The sequence below is a fragment of the Pristis pectinata genome, chromosome 19 (assembly GCF_009764475.1).
Source record: "Pristis pectinata isolate sPriPec2 chromosome 19, sPriPec2.1.pri, whole genome shotgun sequence".
Lineage (NCBI taxonomy): Eukaryota > Metazoa > Chordata > Chondrichthyes > Rhinopristiformes > Pristidae > Pristis > Pristis pectinata.
The window spans coordinates 32,088,117-32,108,128 of NC_067423.1; the positions used below are offsets into that span (position 1 = coordinate 32,088,117).

The 20,012-nt window shown below is 39.0% G+C and overlaps 1 protein-coding gene across 1 annotated transcript in view; it reads left to right on the plus strand.

Moving 5' to 3' along the window:
- Window positions 1–2,974: 2,974 nt before the first annotated feature.
- The window catches only part of LOC127580574 (mucin-19-like), a 48,869-nt gene continuing 31,831 nt past the window's right edge, over window positions 2,975–20,012 (plus strand). The window contains exons 1-13 of the mRNA XM_052034162.1: window positions 2,975–3,183; window positions 3,274–3,332; window positions 3,436–3,521; window positions 6,346–6,494; window positions 6,593–6,731; window positions 9,642–9,746; window positions 9,850–10,038; window positions 12,625–12,864; window positions 12,942–13,098; window positions 13,999–14,124; window positions 15,939–16,080; window positions 17,071–17,102; window positions 18,800–18,895. Coding sequence (XP_051890122.1) covers window positions 2,975–3,183; window positions 3,274–3,332; window positions 3,436–3,521; window positions 6,346–6,494; window positions 6,593–6,731; window positions 9,642–9,746; window positions 9,850–10,038; window positions 12,625–12,864; window positions 12,942–13,098; window positions 13,999–14,124; window positions 15,939–16,080; window positions 17,071–17,102; window positions 18,800–18,895 — 1,729 coding nt within the window. The remainder of the gene's footprint in view (window positions 3,184–3,273; window positions 3,333–3,435; window positions 3,522–6,345; window positions 6,495–6,592; window positions 6,732–9,641; window positions 9,747–9,849; window positions 10,039–12,624; window positions 12,865–12,941; window positions 13,099–13,998; window positions 14,125–15,938; window positions 16,081–17,070; window positions 17,103–18,799; window positions 18,896–20,012) is intronic.

Sequence of the window (20,012 nt, forward strand, 5' to 3'; positions counted from 1 at the left end):
CACGGAGCTGGGGGGTGCAAGAGGGGAGAACAAGAGCTGGCCAAAAGACAGTCGAAAAATTGTTGACAAACTTGAGTTAATTTGTTGCTGAGATTGTCAAGGACTTTGAATGTATTTGACACTCAGAAATGTTCAAAAACCAGCAAAAATTAAGCAATTTTTAAAAAGTTTTAAACATTATTTTACTTAACTTTGTCCTCTACAGTTATTCTCCTCTATTGAAATTAATGAAAGGAAGCTCCCTGTTTCAAGTTTATCCTGGCCAAAGTTGCTGAATCATATTATCCACCCTTAGTGATGGGAATTTGAGTAACTCAATAAGGAATCAGTATCAGGGGCAATTCAGGAAAATGTGGGTAACTGCTGACTGGATCAGGGCCTATGCCCGCAAATCTCGTCAAAGCACACTAATGACTCCTACTAACAATGTCAGTCGGTATATGAGCAGCACATACAACTATCTTGCAAGCCACCTTGTATAATCCTGGCTACTGGGTCAATGACATCATTTCATATTTAATGTAATTATAACTTATATCTATATTGCAGAAAACTTTGCTAAAGAACACTGTGCCTATTTGAAAGACCCTGCAGGAGCTTTCTCTGGGTGCCATTCCATCGTAGAAGTTGACAAGTATTATGAAGTAAGTCGGAATTTTAAACAAACTTCTACAAATGAAAGTATGTTGGGCTAGATCATTCTGGTACTTGGCTCACTGCCTGGACTCACTGCCCATGGTCCCCACCCACCATGCAATTACTTTGTGGATGTAGAGGGCTGAATGAGTTGCCCCCCCCGCCCCTCCCAACCCACCACACCACTCCACCACAATTCACAAGTTCCAATAGTGCTGGCATTAAGTTGAGCAACAGGTACATCACATCTGGTCTCTTCTCAGCAAGTGACTGTTCCAACTGATGAGTCCAGCAGTGATGTGGATAGTCAGATGCATCTGACTTTCAGAACACCTTTTCCATTTGACTACATGTGCCTGGAAGTCCAAGATATTGTGAATGGCTTATGTCAGTGGTTCCCTTTGAAAGTGGAGTCCAACTGTCAGCACTATTTGACCTGTGACAATCAAGACACCACCACAAATCTTCTTTAGAAATTATATTTGATTAAATAGTCAGTTTGTTTTAAACAGGATTTTGTTTATGCTCCCAAATCCAGGACACATCAATTAATAGATAACCATGGGGACCACATCCTTGTATTTGTTTTGAATTAAGTACTTGAATTACAATTGGGATGACAACAAAAAATAGCTTTTCAGAACAGAACTGAGCATTTAAAAAGGCTTGGAAATCAGATTGTACTGATAATCATACTGAAACAGTAAGCTACCTATGAACAAAATAATATAATCTTGTGTTAGAATTTAAACTGGCATTTTTAAAAGTAAATATGAGACCTATGGATAGATTCAGATTGATGGAGAATATTAAAATTTAAATGATTGTTCCATTATATAGCTTTTAAAGTCATCATGATATCCATAATGGAGATATTTAAAATTATAACAGAATTGTTCTCTGTTTTTAGATGTGTAAAGTTGCCTCATGTAACTGTGAGAAGGTCATTGACTGTGTCTGTGCTGCAATGGGAACATATGCTCATGCTTGTGCTGCAAGGGGCATCATCGTGAAGAACTGGAGAAGATCAGTATGCAGTATGTATTTTTTGCTCATATTTTACATTATAATTGCAGAAAGCAAAGTGATAGAGGAACATTGAGAGTGGGAGCAGACCATTCACTTATTAAGCCAATATCTGCCACTCAATTAAATCATGGCTTACTTAGACAGCAATTTCATTTATCCGCCTTTGCTCCATTTCTCTTGGTACCCCTACCTTGGAAAAACTTATTGGCTTTACGCTTGAAAGCTCCATTGTTCTAGTACCTACTGACTTCTTGGGATGGAAATTCCAAATATAACATTAATAGTAAATGTTTCAACTCTATTATATTGTGGGATAAATACAGCATAACATTTTCTTTTTCCAGTTTATCTTGATTTAATTGATTTTATCTCCAAAATTAGATAATCTTGTGGAAACTTATGAAACGATTGATTTAGAGCATGGAAGTTTATTCAGAAGTGGTCATAATTGAACTTTACTTACATACATTCAGCAAGCATATTTTCAATGCATAACTCAAGTCTAGAAATTGCTGTCCACTATTAGCTTTCAGATGACTCCCCCCCCCACCCCCACCCCCACTATCTTAATGGCACTCTAATCTATTTTAGACTCCCTGTTTCTGAAATTGGACACACAGCAGCATAGCTATTTTCAACCTAATGAAAATGTGTATAAAACTTTAAAATTTCAATCAGATTGTTCCTTTGTCACACCCAAGGGAGAAAAACCCTATGGCCTCTTAACATTCACTTATTGATGTTTTTTTCTGGATAGAGCATAGCTGCACATCTGTAAGTCTCAAACTCTTATTTAGAAATATTGAGAACTATTGAATAAAATAAAATGAAACTCAAATGAAAGACTGAAGTCAGTATATCTGGGACATCCTTTGGATAGTTTATAGGAATTTATAGATTCCTGTAACAAATACAGCAGAAAAGAGTTTAAAAGAGACACTCAATGTTGAATGTTATTTTTAAGCTTAAAGATATTTCCTAACATTATGGGATTGCTCTTAAAGAAAACAACCAAACAGGGCACTGTTGGAAAACTTAGTTCATTCATTAGAATGGTGAATAAGAACGGTCTTGTCTCAAAAAATATAAAACATGTTTTTTTCCCATTTTTGAAAAACATGGTCATCTGCAAACAAAAACTTAGTTCACTATACCTTTGCCAATTGCATGACATCTTGAGCAATTAGCCATGCAAGCATTAGCATTCAACCACATTTGGGATTTATCACAAAAATCAAATGGCTGACATGGAATTTTTTTTTCTTCTTTAGGAGTAAGTTGCCCCAGTACACAGGTTTATCACCACAATATGAGGTCTTGCAACCGTACTTGCAGATTTCTGTCAAATCCTGATTTCACATGTGAGCTTCGAGATGTTCCTGTTGATGGTTGTGGTTGCCCTGAGGGAATGTACATGAATGACAAGAAAGCATGCGTGAGCAGATCTGAATGCCCCTGCTATGTTGATGGTTTAAATATACCACAAGGACAAGTCCTTACTTGGAATGGAATGCAATGGTGAGTACTTTACACTTTGCTCTGTACATTTCAGATTAAAAGATTAAGTGCCTGCAACTATAAAATAAGAAGTGTAATTTTTCTCTGCAGTTTCTGTCTCAATGGAATTCCTTCCTGCCCTCATATGAGCAATCCGCAAATCTCACAAGGTAAACTTTTTTTTAACCCTGTTTAAATTGCTGAAGTACACAATTTAAATTTAGAATTAAAGGAATGAGTATTGGTTGTTTCAAAAAAACCTTTTTCTTTTAGATTGCAAGAAAGAAAATAAAATATTTTCAGATTGTGCCACTGCTGGTGTATGCAAGAGGACGTGTGAAACTCTGAACAAACCATGTGTAAGTGAACATGAACCAATATCATTCTGGTGTTCATTTGTTCAAATTTAGAGGCGAGTGGGTCAAACAACAGCTCGATGTAATTTAATTTAATAGGGATCTGCCATGGGACAAATTTGGATCCATTCTAATATTCGTCTTCTTACACTGTCCCTCAGGGTCGAGGATGACTTAATGTTACTTTGGTTTCTTGAGTTCTGAGATGGTCAATGAGGCCATGTGGGATCCATAGGCTCTTCCACAGATGGGGCAGATCATGACTGATGGCATGACTGGTGGGTAGTTTGTGAGGTAATCCACTCCTTCCGTCTCATACACTGTGTTCCCGATCCATGACCTCAAGGTTTTCCATATCATTCCCAATTGCTCCATCTCCACTTTGAGTTGTCATGAGCCAGAGATTTCCATAAGTCAGTGGAGATGTTGCATTTTTCCAAGGAGGATTTCAGCACATCATAGGATCCTGGTAGACTGTTCCCATAAATAGAGCTTGGAAAAGTACCGGTTTCGGCAATCTGACATCAGGCACGTGAATGCCGTGACTTGCTTGTAGTAGCCAACTAAGAGTAAGCAGGGCCTCAGTACAGTGGATGATGGTCTAGGTGAAGACAGTGATGTTGATTTTCTTGTCCTTATGGTGAATTTGGAAGATTTTACAGAAATAGCATTGGCAGTATTTTTGCATTGCCTTGAGATATGTGCTGTCAGTAGTCTAGGTCTCGGAAGCAAATAGGAGAGCAGGGATCAGTACTGAAATAAGAGACTACAGATGCTGGAATCTTGAGCCAAAATAAACAGCTGGAAAAATTCAGAGGGTCAAGAAGCATCTGTGGAGGCGAGGGATGTGTTGATGTTTCGGGATTTGGGTCGGGGGTCGGGCATGGGAGAGAGAAAATATGTCTAGTATTTAGAAGTTTTAGGGAGGGGTGGGACCGAATCTGGTTGGTGATAGGTGGGACCAGATGAGAGGGAGAATGATGGAGGCAGGGAGGGGAGGGGATGGGAAAGGTGAACAACGGGTCTTAACTATGCATGTCTTTTCCTTGGCTATGTGGAACAGTCCTTGTTCCAAACCTACTCTGGCACCCGTCTCCATCTCTTTCTCCACTACACTAACAACTGCATTGGTGTTGCTTCCTGCAGTCATGTAGAAGTTGTCAGTTTTTTCACCCTTACCACCAACTTCCACCCAGCCCTTAAGTTCACCTGGGCTCTCTCTGACTCTTCCTTTACTGGATCTCTCTGTCTCCATTTCAGGAGACAAACCAGCTACTGATATCTACCATAAACTCACAGACTCCTACAGCTACCCCAACTGCATCTCCTCCCATCCCTTTAGGGACGCCATCCCTTATTCTCAGTTTCTCTGTCTATACCACATCTGTTCTCAAGACAAGGCTTTCTGCCCGAGGACTTCTGAAATGTTCTTTTTTCTCCAGAAACATGGCTTCCCCTATGCCGTAATTGATGGAGCCCTCACACTCACTTCCTCCATTTCCCACACATCAGCTCTCACGCCCCTCTCCCCAAACAGAACAATGATAGAGTTCCCTTGGTCCTCACCTTTCACTGCACTAGTCCCCACATCTAGCATATCATCCTTTGCCATTTCCACAGCTCCAATGGGACCCCACCACCAGTCACATCTTTCCCTCTCCCCCCATTTCTGCTTCTTTCTCTCTCTGTGACTCCCTGGTCTGCTCATTCCGTTCCACCTGCCTCCTCTTCCCCTGGCATTTATCTCAGCAACTGTAGAGGGTGCAACACTTGTCCCTTTACCTCATCCCTCACCACCATCCAGGGACCTTTACAGCCCTTCGAGGAGGGGGAGAGATTCACGTGCACCTCCTCTAAGCTGGTCTGTTGCGTTTTGTGCTCATTATGTGGCCTCCTCCACATTGGCGAGACCAAGTGTAGGCCAGGCAACTGTTTTGCAGACCACCTGTGCTCTGTCCACAATGGATATCTTGAGCTTCTGGTTGCATGTCATTTCAACTCTCCTTCCCATTTTCACATCGACTTGTATGTCCTCGGCCTTCTCTGCTGCCATGGTGAGGCCAAATGCAAACTAGGAGAACACGCCTCTTATTCTGCTTGGGTAGCTTACAACCCAAGACTATGAAAATCGAAATTTCCATTTTCAGGTAACCCACAGCCCCTGTGTTCCTTTCCCACTCCAACCAGTCCTCTCAGGTTCTTCTTCCCTTTGTTCACCTTTTCTACCACCACCCCCCCCACCCCCAGCTCTATTTGCCCATCATTCCCCCCTCATCTGGTTCCACCTGTCACCTACCGGGTATTGTCCAACCCCCTCCCCCACTCTTCTATATATTGGCCATCTTTCTTCTTCCCCCCATCCTTCCCCAGTGCTGATGGAGGGTCTAGACCCAAAATGTCGACACATCCGTTTTGCATCCACAGATGCCACTTGACCTGTTGAGTTCCAGCAGTCTGCTTTTTGCAGGGATCATTGGTGTCTGGTTGCCAAGTTTTGTGCCAGGTCTGGTCTTGTTCTTCATATACTCTTTTCATCAATTGACCAAAGGTTGTGCTCATGCGTTGAAGGCAATGGTGAATTTCTTCACTGATGTCTGTCTTCGCTGAGAAGTGGGTCTGATCATTGTAATGCTGTTTAGAGTATTATTTTATTGTTTCTGAGGAGGGCAAGGGAGAGTGTGATTCTGTGCGATCACAGCCTAAGACATTTACGTGGGTAGTATTGGAGGTAAATTTTACCTATGTGATGATTATGCATACATGCTGTCCATCTGTAGGACTTAATGCCAGCTCTGCCAATTGATAAAATGTTTTCTCCTTTAAAAAGTCAAAACCATGTGTCCCTGGCTGTGTCTGCCCTCACGGTTTGGTGGAAGATTCCAGTGGAAGATGCATTGTACCATCCCAGTGTCCTTGTTTATTTAGAGGTGAAACCTTTGGTCCTGGAGAAACAATCAAAAGTGACTGCAATAAATGGTGAGCATAGACAAATTTGAAATAAAATAAAACCACTAAATAATATGACACCAACAGCAGAGAATTGTAGAAAGATACTACTCTGCTCTATATTACAGCATATGCAAAGGTGGAACTTGGAAATGCACCAAAGATCCATGTCCAAAGACCTGCCATGTTTATGGAGATGGACATTACATAACCTTTGATGGAAAACGATACAGCTTTGATGGCAACTGTGAATATATTTTTGTTGAGGTAAGATTCACGTTCAATCTGCCGATTTCCACTTTCTCATTACTTTCAAACATACATAATGCTTCAGACCTGACCTTTGCTGAAAAAAATTACTTGGAAAAAGTTGTGCGTAAACTCCAGCAATTTACTATGTGAATGCGCCTCAATGGCTGAAATTGTAACCATTTCATTATCTTGAAATGAATATAAAAACTGTGGGGACAATTAAATACTCTGTATTGCGCATTAAAGGATATAGGTGTTGCACAGGGATGCTTGGGAGACAGACATCAAATGAACTATTAATTTGTGGTAAGCATATACTGAAATCCTTTGAATCGGATAAAGTGTGTTATCAATAATGAAATCATCGTCAATTCATTTCGAAAGTCTTCACACTATTACCAAGTTCACACTGATATGCAATAGGTCATTTTTAATTGAAATAATGATTTTTGGTCAGAAATTAAAACATTTCATTGAAATACTCATTCAAAATGTTCTTTAAAGTGTAATTTGTTCACTTAGAATGGAAAGATCATGTCAATTATTTTTCACTTTCATGTGATTGGCCTTTGGTTCTCGCCACTAATGGTTATTGGAGTACAGGGAGCAATGTATGAGTGCAACTGAAGTTGTTCACATTTTTGCTTGTTCGCTCACTCTAAAAATTTCATACTTTGAAATTATTACATTGGAGATTACAAACATGCAGCAGCACATCAGATTGTAAGTTTAAAATTATGAATTGGCTCAGATGCTCTGAGGTAGAAATGATAATTCAGAGCTATTCAGTGACCTATAACCCTAATCACCACTTCAGTACAGCAACACTATGGCCACTCTACACAACAATGGACTTTGGTTATTTTTGTTCTAATTGTGTTCTTTCTTGTATAATTTTACATAATTTATGTTTAATTTATGTTTTTCTTGTGGATGTGTCTCTAATGCTATGAGCCTGTGATGCTGCTGCAAGTAAGTTTTTCATTGCTTTTGTGCATTCATGTATTTGTGCATATGACGTGAAACTCAACTTTGACTTTTGACATCAGCATGAATGTTTCTGAGTGTAAACAGAGAGGTATGTGAAAGGGCCAGGTAAAACTGAACAAAATGTACAAATCAGATGAAATCATCTGATATTCTTAAATATGAATAGTTTTTCAGCAACATGTTAATGTCTTTGAGAGTGCTGATGACCACGTGGTGCTCAGGGTTCCAAGAGCTCTTATTATGACCTTGCTTTGTCCCTCTCTTTTGTCCTTATATTTTCTTGAGCTCAGTGGGTTATGAAAATATATGTAAATCTTGACAAACTACGTATTATAACGGAATTATTGAACTGGCTGTGCCGTCTGCGCTATTTACTGCAGAATATTCTTGAGGGGGAGGGTGAGCAGCCGGAGGTCGTGGTGCATATTGGTACCAATGACATAGGCAGGTAGGCAGGAGAGGGGTAGAGGTCCTGCACAATGAGTATAGGGAGTTGGGAAGGAGGCTGAAGAGCAGAACTTCCAAGGTAGTAATCTCTGGATTACTCCCTGTGCCACGAGCTAGTGAAGGAAAGAACAGGATGATAGCACAGACAAATGAGCAGCTGGGGAGATGGTGCATGGGGCAGGGTTTCAAGTTCTTGGATCATTAGAACCTTTTCTGGGGAAGGAGTGACCTGCACAAGAGAGACAGGTTGCACCTGAGCTGGAGGGGAACCAATATGCTGGCAGGGAGGTTTGCTAATGCTACCGGGGAAGGTTTAAACTAGCTTCACGGGGCATGGGAACTGGAACAACAGGTCAGTAAGTGAGGGAACGGGCAGGAGAGCTGATGTCAGGGAATGTGGTATTAGGCAGATTCCTAATAACAGATGTGATGGGATGAATGGTTTGAAGTGTTTGTACTTTAATGCTAGGCATATTATGGGCAAGAGTGATGAACTTAGAGCATGGGTCAGTACATGTAACTACCATTACAGAGACTTGGTTGAGGAAGGGACAGGAATGGGTGATCGATGTACCAGGGTTTTGAAGTTTTAGGAAGAATAGAGAGGGGGGTAAAAGAGGGGGAGGAGTTGCAATACTAATTAGAGATAATATATCAGCTGCACTCCGGGGAGACATAATGGAGGGCTCGGACACAGAGTCTATCTGGGTAGAACTCAGGAATAGGAAGGGTGCAATCACTCTCTTGGGGGTGTACTATAGACCTCCCAATAGCCACTGGGACATTGAGGAATGAATATGCAAACAGATTAGGGAAATGTGTAAAAATTGCAGGGTTGTGGTCATGGGAAACTTCAACTTCCCAAATATAAATTGGGACCTTTTTAATTCAAAGGGGTTAGATGGGGCAGAATTTGTTAGTTGTACCCAGGAGGGGTTCTTAAATCAATATGTTGACAGTCCAACAAGGGGAGAAGCTACTCTGGACCTGGTGTTGGGTAATGAGCCTGTGCTATCAGGAGAGGCTGGACAAACTTGGGCTCTTTTCTCTGGAGCGGCGGAGACTGAGGGGTGATCTGTTGGAAGTGTATAAAATTATGAGGGGCATAGATAGGGTGGATAAGCAATATCTTTTTCCCATTATTGAGCAATCCAATACCAGAGGGCATGCATTTAAGGTGAGAGGGGGTAGGTTCAGAAGAGACATGAGGGGTAACTTATTTACTGAGAGAGTGGTGGATGCCTGGAGTGCATTGCCTGATAGGGTGGTGGAGGCAAATTCATTGGGGGCATTTAAGAGGGGCTTGGATAGGCACATGAATGAGAGGAAAATAGAAGGATATGGGCATTCTGTAGGTAGGAGGGATTAGCTATGTCGACACAACATTGTGGACAAAGGGCCTGTTCTGTGCTTTACTGTTCTGTGTTCTATCCCAGATTATAGATTGAATTCTGCTGCACAAATTCATTCAAGTTATCTTAATTTTAGGATCAATGTCTACGAGAGACTGGCACATTCCAAGTACTGACAGAGAGTGTTCCCTGCTGTGAAAATGGAGTGACATGTTCAAGAAATATCAGAATCTTATTTGAGGTAAATGTGTTTGGTTTATAACAATTAGGATGTTCAATCTGGTGTTTTGTGATAATTATTAAGCATATTATAAACTAACCTATTTTCAAATGTATTCTGACAGGAAAAAGAAATAATTCTGTTAAGTGGAAATGGTGTAAGTGAGGTATCGCTTCGCAAAAATCAATGCACAGATAAATCATACACAGTTCACACTGTTGGACTCTACTTAGTCTTGACATTTACCAATGGGATCACTGTGATATGGGACAAGCGTACAAGATTTTCAATCACATTGGATCCTAGATGGAAGGTACGTAGGGTTATAAATTAAGACATTTCCTTCATTTCTGTTTATCAATAGTGAAAACATATTCAGAAATTGTAAAAAACTTGTGAGGCATAATTCATTTAAGAAAAAAGGGTGTGGTGTGAAATATGTTTATCAAGAAATTCAAAGAGCATGGAGCCATAGCTTGAATGGGCAGGTCAGAGTTTGGGAATAAATGATGGAAATATGCACTGAAGATCTGCAGCATAGGATCCAAAGTAAGAGTAAAGTGGAACTATGGGCCTGATTTTCATTTATTTATTAGGCTAGTAAGCAGTTATAAAATTTTAAGAAGCAGTTGGACAATATTTCTGATTTTTTTTCAGAGATGATATTGACCAGTAATTAGAAGCATTGCCATCAGTTAGATAATAATTTATAAAGGGGGTGTGGAGCAGCATTATTCATCAATAGAGGAAAAGCTGGCAGAAAACATCTGTGGAGAACAAAGTTAAGCAGAGATGTCAATAAAATTCTTTATTAAAGGTGCACTAGAATAGCACGTGTGGGGCAGTGGTTACTATGATCATTCTCCCATGGTATTAAAATTCATTTGTAGCCCAGATTGCCGGAGATGGGGTATTGCACAGGTTCATGTAGGCTTGATAGGTCGATCACAGGGTTGAAAGATTAGGGATTTATTGTCACTGCAGTGAAACACTAGCACTCCAGCAACCTTCTTATGTATGATGTCGGGGTAGGGTAGAAATCAGACTGTCACTGTGGAAAACATATGTGTCCAATAGGAGCTTTGCTTAGGAACAACATGTCCACCCCAGTTTACGAACGCCTGACTTACATACAGCCCGTACATCCTCACAGCTGCATTTCTGACTTGTGAAACATCTGGGTTACGAACAGGTCACAAGTACAGAACCCTGTTGTAACCTAGGGATGGCCTATAATGTCCTCCTGTGTATCTCTGACACAGAAATAGCATTGGGGTCACAAGAGAGATGCATGACAGGAGGTCTGCTGTCAAATTCTAAAAACAGTGAAACATGTCCGAGAAATGACTATTATCATGTTTCAGTCATAGAAATACCAATTTTCATTTGCGTAACATTGAATAAAGCACCAATGTGCAACTGCGAATTTCTAAGCAAATACATTTTGACATTTTGATAAATATTGGGACTTGTTAAACTGGGAATAAAAATTGTGAACTTGAAATAAAAGCAGAAAATGCTGGAAAAACTCAGCAGATCAGGCAGCATCTGTGAAAAGCGAAAAAGTTGTCATTTCAGGTCAAAGTCACATCTGCAGAACACTGAAGGATCAGAAACATTAATTGTTTCTCTTTCCATAGATGTCTCCTGAATTGTTGAATATTTCCAGCATTTTCTGTTTTTATTTCAGATGTCTAGCAGCTGTACTTTTTTTTTGTATTCATTTCATGTGAACTCCCAAGAAGGTGTTCCAGCATGTGACTGGAGGCTAAGGTGGGAAACCTTTGCAAGAACAATCCCAGCTTGAGAGGTTGCCTCAAGTTCAAGAAGCTGCAAAAGGCAGTGTGGGAAAGGAAAACAGACACATGGGTGGGGCAAGAGGCTTGCCCAAACTCATCAAAAGACTATCATTAACTATTCATGTGCATTCAGTAGAAGTTTTACATGAACTGTTAAATCACTTAACTGAAAGTAGAAATACAAGAGAGATTGTTTTAAAAAAATACCCCTCTTATGCCATCTATTTTCAAGAGTCTGCAGGTGTTTAGTTACAGGCAACTGTTAGTGTACAGATTTTGAATTACAACTTAAAACTATGAGGAGATAAACAATAGCAGCAGAAATTTGAACAAAGTGTACATATACGGTAAGGATCGTGAGGAGTCCAGACCAAGAGTAAGTTGAAAATGAGGAAGATGAAGTATAATTGAAACTAACAATGCATCCCAAATTATTCTCCATTTTAAATTATACATTTTAGCAGTTTATTTCCATTTTATATACTTGTATTTGCTTCTTTCATGAAAATGCCCATGTGAAAGTTGTTGCACTGTACTTATGGTGAAGACCTTAGTTAATTGATCCAGAACTTCCCAAGATCCCCTAAAGGTAGGATTCAGCAATCTATTGAAAACACTTGGAGTTTTCAACTGCATTAATCCATGGGAAATGAAGAATGAAAGGTTGAAAGAATGTTCTTTATTTCACAACCTAAACTTGCTGCAAAGGCCTTTATAACCAATGTCTTTGGTTGCAGTTGTGATGGAAGAGACTCTTGATGTTTCATCCACTCTATGACTGTGGTCATTTTTGGAATGAACAAAGACTGTGCTCCTGAAACAAGGAACACTGAAAGTTATATTAATGATCAAGGACTAGGTCGAGAAACAACTAATTAAATCATTAATTAAATATTTAATTGATTAATTATTTCCATTTATATGGTGCATTTATATTCCATTTATATGGACCTCAAGAAGTGCCCAAGTGGTTTATTGTACTGAAAGATTGATCATTCTGGGATTTGTGTTCAGCCTTGTGTTAACTAAGAAAAAGTATGAAACATGAATGATGATTTTAGAAGAGTAATCATGTTTTGCTTCTCTTACACACACACAAGAATAAAGTTTGTGGCCTTTGTGGAAATTTCAATGATGACCTTGAAGACGACTTAACAACGAAGGGGAATTCCTTGGTGACCAACTTTGTGGAGTTTGGGAACAGTTGGAAGTCCATGCGATCATGCTCTAATACAATATATCAAATATTCCCTTGTGAAAGGAATCCATATTGTTTAGCATGGGCTCAAAAGAGGTGCAACATAATCACTGGCCCCGTCTTTCAAGCTTGTCATAAAATGGTAAGATACCAGTCAAATTTGAAATAAAATATTTCCAAATTGCACCCATTATTTCTGACACTCTGGCTGTTTATTAGGTTGACCCAACCCCATATTATGATGCTTGTGTCCAAGAAGCTTGTGCCTGTGATATGGAGGGAAAGTATCTGGGTTTCTGTACTGCTGTTGCTGTGTATGCAGAAGCATGTAACAAAGCCGATGTTTGTATTCGCTGGAGAACCCCTGATCTATGTCGTAAGTCTAAACTTCTATACTCCTTGTCAAGAACAATTAAGGTACAAGAGCTTATTAACACAACTTTATAGACTGTGGAGCACATTGGTTCACAGAGTAACATCATTGTTCAGATTTATGCTTGCTGCTGTTTGAAACGTGTTATTTTGTAATCACAATAAAAAAGACAGGTTTTCCTCTTCAGTTCCCCATCATTTCTGCTACAAGATCCCTTATCTTCTACTTGATTCTGTTTGGAAGAATACTCTTGGCCTATTGTTTGTTTACTGTTTGATGAGTCACCTTCTGCCTCAGGATGGGCAGCATCTGTTTCAAACGTGACTCCAGTCCTGTCAATGAAAGTCAGGTCACTGTCACAGTACAATACATTCAGCACCTCCCAAAGAGAAATATCCCACCATTTGGTGATCTGCATCTAATCCAAAATATTTGTTTTTTTTCATCTCATCTGTTTACTTAATTAAGGATATTTGTGGCCATTCATTTGGAGTTTTGATAAACTGCCAACATCCAGTCTCAGTCCTCCAAGTATGGCATACTGTTGGGAATCAATGCATATGTCATGACAGCTATCACTGTTGCTGCTGGTCTGCATTAAGAAACAAAGGATGCTTTGCAGGGTGATTGTATTTCTCCTCTTGGCAATTCCCTTTCACCTACCTCATAAATCAGCCGATCTATCAACCTTGTTTACTCTTGGGAGCAAGGGAATAAATTTATTGGGGTATCTGTAATTGTAGAGTCAAAAGTATGAGAGTCTAACACTCCAGATCAAAAACTAATATGTATGAAATGAATATACACTCACTATTTGCCACAGAGGACTGAAATCATGTTCATTTTGAGGAATGAATCACTGAGCTAAGATCACAATGTAATTGTTTTTCTTCTATTCTGCAGCTGTGTACTGTGACTATTATAATACCCCTGGTGATTGCAGTTGGCACTATCAGCCATGTGGAACAATAACAACAAAAACATGCTCAGGCCATTACGTTGGAAAAAAGTATTCTGCAGTTCTTGAAGGTGCTGTTTAGACTTTATTCAAATATGTTACAACCTGTTTCCTTTTTTAATAATTATTTTTCAGTCAGACTGAGTTTCCATTATAAAATTAATCATTGTAATCAGCTTATTACGTTTCTTCAGTTAAACTATATGTATATTTATTTTGATGAATGTCCACAAAGAATCACACTTTCTCACAATCAATAAGTCATAAAAGAGGACAACTTCTGCTTTTGCTGATCCTGACACAGATACAGATCAGGACACAGCACAACCCCACCTTTGCATAGTCCTGAACTGTGCTCTGGTATGTCAAGAGATCTCTTTGATCTTAATACTTTAAAGAGTTGTTTTAACATGAGTTTATATTTTGTGCAGTCAATTACCATTTCTGGAAATCTTGAGTAAGGGAGGAACCAGAATCTATTTTATAAACAAAATGACTAGGCAAATTTGAAATCTTATGAAAATGATTGCTGGTGATACTCAGGCTCTCACGCCATGCGCAGTCCTGACAAGAGGATGGGCACCAACATAAGAAAGAGTGATAATGTGTATTAAGAAGTGAGAACATTGGGTAACACAAGATTAGAAGGTAGAACAATTTCAGATAGGACCAGACCAAGTTCAACTATGAGGGTTACAAAGGCAAATTTAGCATGCAAGTATGTGAATGCATGTTAATAAATTAATATAATGTGATGAATAAGACAGGTGAATTACAAGCATAAGTAACCATGTAGGAATATGATGCAGTGATAATAGCAGAAATGTGTCCATTTTAAAATCTAGCCAAGGGATCAACACTGGTTAAATGAGAAGTACAGAAGGGCATGCTACATAGGTATACAAAATTATGACAGGTTTAAGTAAGAAGAGAATAAGTTGTTCCTATTGGTTGATAGTACAAAAACTAAGGGACATATATTTAACATTGTAGGTCAGGGATACAGAGGAGATATGAGGAAGCATTTTTTAAAAACTGAATGTGGTAATGTCCGAGACGCTGCAAGGTTGGTGGAAATGGAGCTGATTGATAATATCAAAAGGAAATTGATGACATTTGAGAGAAATCCACTTGCAGGGATGTGGAAATAGAGAAAGTGAATGGGACTCACAGGATAGCTCCACAGATACCTGGCAGGGATAATAAGCCAAATGGCCTCATACTTTCCTGTTATGACTCACTGACTCTGACCAAAGAATAGCCCTTGCTATAATCCAGTGTGTCAAACTGGAAACATAAGGAAACCATGCCTGTTAAGAAGTTAAACAAAAAACATTTAAAGAGGAAAACATTGTTTGTGTGGATGCACTTTGCTAATTCTTTCAATAAACTCACTACCCAGTCACATGGTATTTTACTGATGTTAACATTTAATTTCATGAGACAGTGCTCTTTCTATTCTCATCATCGTGGGATAAGGGTACTTCAGACTTCATGTGTCTGCATCACCCACGTGTCTTTAATGTTTTCTCTGTTTCCAAAGGATAAGCCCTCCTATTAATGAGTGGAACACAGAGGTACATCAACTTTTTGTAGCTTACAGCTAAGGCAGTAAAACACAAGTGCCAGGGACACCAGAAGGACTGAAAGTTGTCCTGCTGTACTGTGACTAAGCCTGGCAGCACAAGGCCCAAAATGGTGGCAGACCAGGAAGAGGAATTTGGGTTAGGGAGCATGCATTTACAGTGTATAACTTGTACTAGGTTATGCTGGTCATTTGGGGGAGATCTACACATTTTCAGAATGGAACATTGGCCTCAAGATGTCCAGTATTTATAGAGTTCTTGTTTATCTTCATGGTGACTTTTATTTCCCTCTGTTTTAGGTTGTTATGCCAAGTGCCCAGATAAAGCTCCTTACTTGGATGAAAATACTATGAAATGTGTTACATTACCTCAGTGCACATGTTACTATGATGGAAGGATTTTATTACCCGGTGAAACAACGATAAATGATTGTGAAGAATGGTAAAGCAGTCATATAAGTGAATATTTTGCATTGCTCTAATCTTGAAAGCAAAAAATATACTTGTAATAAAGCTGGGTTTTGAATCTTTTACTTATGTAACCATTCTCAAAAAAAAGGCAATAAGTAATTTTCGTTAGTAAGCTGAGTTGCATACATTTTAAAGTCAAAGGATTTTTTTTTATAAACCATAAATGACCCACTTTGAATTCAGACATGTAGCTATTTGACATATTCCAATTAAGATGAACTATACAAGAACATTTGAAACTTTAGGATACCTCATATAAAATATAAAACTATTTAATGATGTTCAAATAGTCTCAATAGCTTATAAAATAGATATTTCAATAATTGAAATATAACATGCAATCTGTGATAATTTCCCATATGAAACAAGACCAGAATAATTGTCTTCAAAATCCTTCCCACCTGCCACCCTCCCTCACCTACTTCTGTGATTTTGTTGTGCATTCTGTACTTCTGTTAATTTTCTGTTCCTCCGACAAAAGTCTGCTTGCACCCTTCATTTTCTTTGTTCTCTGTACCCCATGACCATTTGACCATTCATCCATCTGAGAGTCCATCCCTTCATAATTCTCCTGCACTATATTTTAATTTTGGTTGTGAACAATGAACATTAATTTGATATCACCCCTTTAAAGCTTAACTACTTCTTGAATTACAACAATGTTCTATACAAAGTTCCAGAGGGTCTACTAAGCACCCATGAATGAACCAACAAATTTTGTTAAAGGTCCTCATGTATTTTATACATTCTGCAATTCATTCTGCACTGAAACCATACATTACACCTAGCATTTTAGAAACCTCCTGAGGACCCTTGCCTTTGGTGATGATTTCAGAACAGACTTTTTCCCTTTCTGCTTCCTGCTTTATATGTATTTGTTGTTCATCATTCTAGAAAGGTTGAACCACTACCTTCAAGTAGCTCTTTGTTGCTGTAATGTCTTCTTTGTTTTTATTTATAGTACATGCTATAATGGAATCACTACTTGCCGACGTAAGTAATGACTTTCAGCATTCACCTGTTAAAAGAATTAGTATACATAATGAATTATTATTTTTCGCAATAGGAGAATGTTCACTTATTTGCAGTGCAATATTTATCATACCAACAGTTGTTGTTATATTTTTATTTTAAATATCTCTAGAACACTGTATATCCTGAAATTCCAAATGTCAGGTATAAATTAATTCTACGGGAAACCATCAAAGGAAAATTTGGTTAGACAAATGAATAGATAGTACTCCATTAGGTATAATTTTTAGTATGACAAAAAAAAGTAGGATCAGAGTCTGCTAAGCATTTTGCTCGCTGGATCAAACTGGGTTTCTTCTATATTGGGCCATATTTTGGTTCTCCATCTCCATCAAAACTCCATCACAACTTTGATGGAAAATCCATGGAAAACCTGAGAAAAATGTAGTATATGGGGTACTCACACTATAGTTCTACAATTTGAATAGCTTTTCTGCTTAAGTTACAGAAGATGCGATTTGCCATCCATGGGGCTAACCCTCAGCAGTTGATCTTTCATGCCAATAGAACTAATTAAATATTTCATTTATTGTTAATATTGCTACGGAACAGTTACTCTTTTATCTTTGTTTCAAAAGCTGCAGAACTAGAGTGATTTCTTTGTATTCATTTATGAGACGTGGGTATTGCAAGCAGAGGCAAGACACAGACACATACACACAGACACACATACACAGAGGTTGCATTCCTTGAAAACCATCCATATCAGATTTTCTGAATGTGTTCCGACGAGATGTTTTTCTCTCATATTAAGCCATTTTACCAGCAATGACAAAGTAACTTAACAGCTGAGGCCAATGTGAGATTTGGGGGCTGGACAAGAATCATACAAAAGAAAGAACAAATCTTGTCAATTTGTACTTTTAGTCACTCAATACTGTGGGGCACTAAGATTTGGATATTATGTCACCGTGTCAATTGAGTTTGCAGTCATAGTTGATTTCCTCTGCCATGCCCTTTCCAGTCCGAGGACATGTGAACAGACATCTTAGGGTGTAGTGCTGCAGTGCTCTTCGTCTGCGAGGCATTTTCTCTGACACAGAAGGTTCGTGGATTTGGGATGGGTTTAGGAAGCGGGGATATCAGGGAAAGGGATGATATCCGAGGATGAGGGTTCATGGGAGAAAGATGGTGCAGGAATTCAGGCAAGCGGGTAATGGGTTAAAGCAAGGTGACTTAGTGGAAATGGAATAAAGGCTGAGGGATTACTTTAAGGAGCTGGCTGTGGCTACTGCAGCTCCCACAGTGCAGCGCAGTAGAGAGAGTGCACCCTGAGACATCTGTTCACATGTCCTTGGACAGAGAGGGCATGGCAAAGGAGGGACTTGACTCTGCCTGCCAACCCAATTGACACAGTGACATCAGAGCCAAATCTTATTGTCTCATAGTATTGAGTGACTAAAAATAAAAAATTGACAAAATTTGTTCTTTCCTTCGCATTTTGTGTTTATGTGTTTGTTTCCCACATAACTTCTATAAGAGTGAATTTTATTCTGGATCTCAAATTTTTGGGTAGTGTTTCGTGAATTCTGTAAGGGCAAGTTTCCATTACACAATCTGCTATAATGATTGGGGGGGGAGGGGTTACCTGCACTTTACAGAAATATCACAAATAGATTAGGACTGCAGTTTTATTGTGTGTGTTTTCAAAACAACAGGAGTAACAACCACAGCGGTTCCATCTACAACACTATTGACCACAACTCCACTGACATCAACTTCAACAGCAATTTCTTCAACAACCACGAGCACAGGTGAAGAGATTATCAGTTTTGAATTTTAATTACAAAGAACCTATTCACAAAGTAATATGACCAAACCGGGATGTACATTACTATTGAACCAGCTCAAAGAGACAAAAATATGACAGAACCCAAAATTGCAATAACAAATGGCAATTTTGAAATGATGATTAACACAAATTAGTGGTTGCAATAGAGTAAGAACAAATTTTGAAAGACCAAAGGAGTGAAACTGGGCATCAATATGTCTGTATTTTTGGACATAATATTCACAAAATGTTTAATTGGTGATCAACAACCATACTCTGCATGGACCTCCTGGGTATTGAAAAGATGACAAACACGGCTGAAAAAAAGCTCTTGTGTGCCCCTCCTGGCTTCACAAGACAAATGAGGGATTCAGCTAACTAGGACTCATCTCCATTCATATTCACCACTGCTGCCACCCCAAACCCCTCGTGCCTCATTGGACCAAGCCAAAAGCAGCTGCTGGTGTCATAGGCAGCCTTTTCGACTCATATGTACGGGAAAAAGTCTCGAATTTAGCTTATACTTGAAGCTCACAAGTGAAATGCAGGTCAGGCCTGGGCTTCATGCTGCCAGCTCAGCTGAAGTAAGATGATTAGGATCAGTGTAAATCATGAGGATTCACATCATGCTCCATTCTATAGCTGGCCATTGCCTGATTTCTGCCATTCACTGATGTTGGCCTCACTGAACCAGTAACAACACAAAAATTGAAGTAAAAAAGTGAATGGATAATTAAAATTAAAGTTTGCATTTCTCTGAATACTCTGTTGGAAAAGTCCCTTTTACTATGCTGGTTTTCAGGGACAGTTCTTGAATCGTTAAAGAAATTGAAACTGATATATTCAGTTGTTAACCTTGCTAAGAGAAAACAATGATAAAAGTTATAAAAATCTTAGAAAAATGCTGGATCCAAGTGAAAAGGAAAACGCAGAGCTGAGATGAGACTGGCTTGCTGCAACATAAAAAATCATTAAGTAATTTGTGGTGAATGCCTTTTGTATACAGTGTGACCAATGATTGATGGGCTGCAATACCAAACAAAAAGTCCTTCAGGAATTGGGAAAAGAACCGAAGGCAAAATTAAGAGAATTAGTATTAA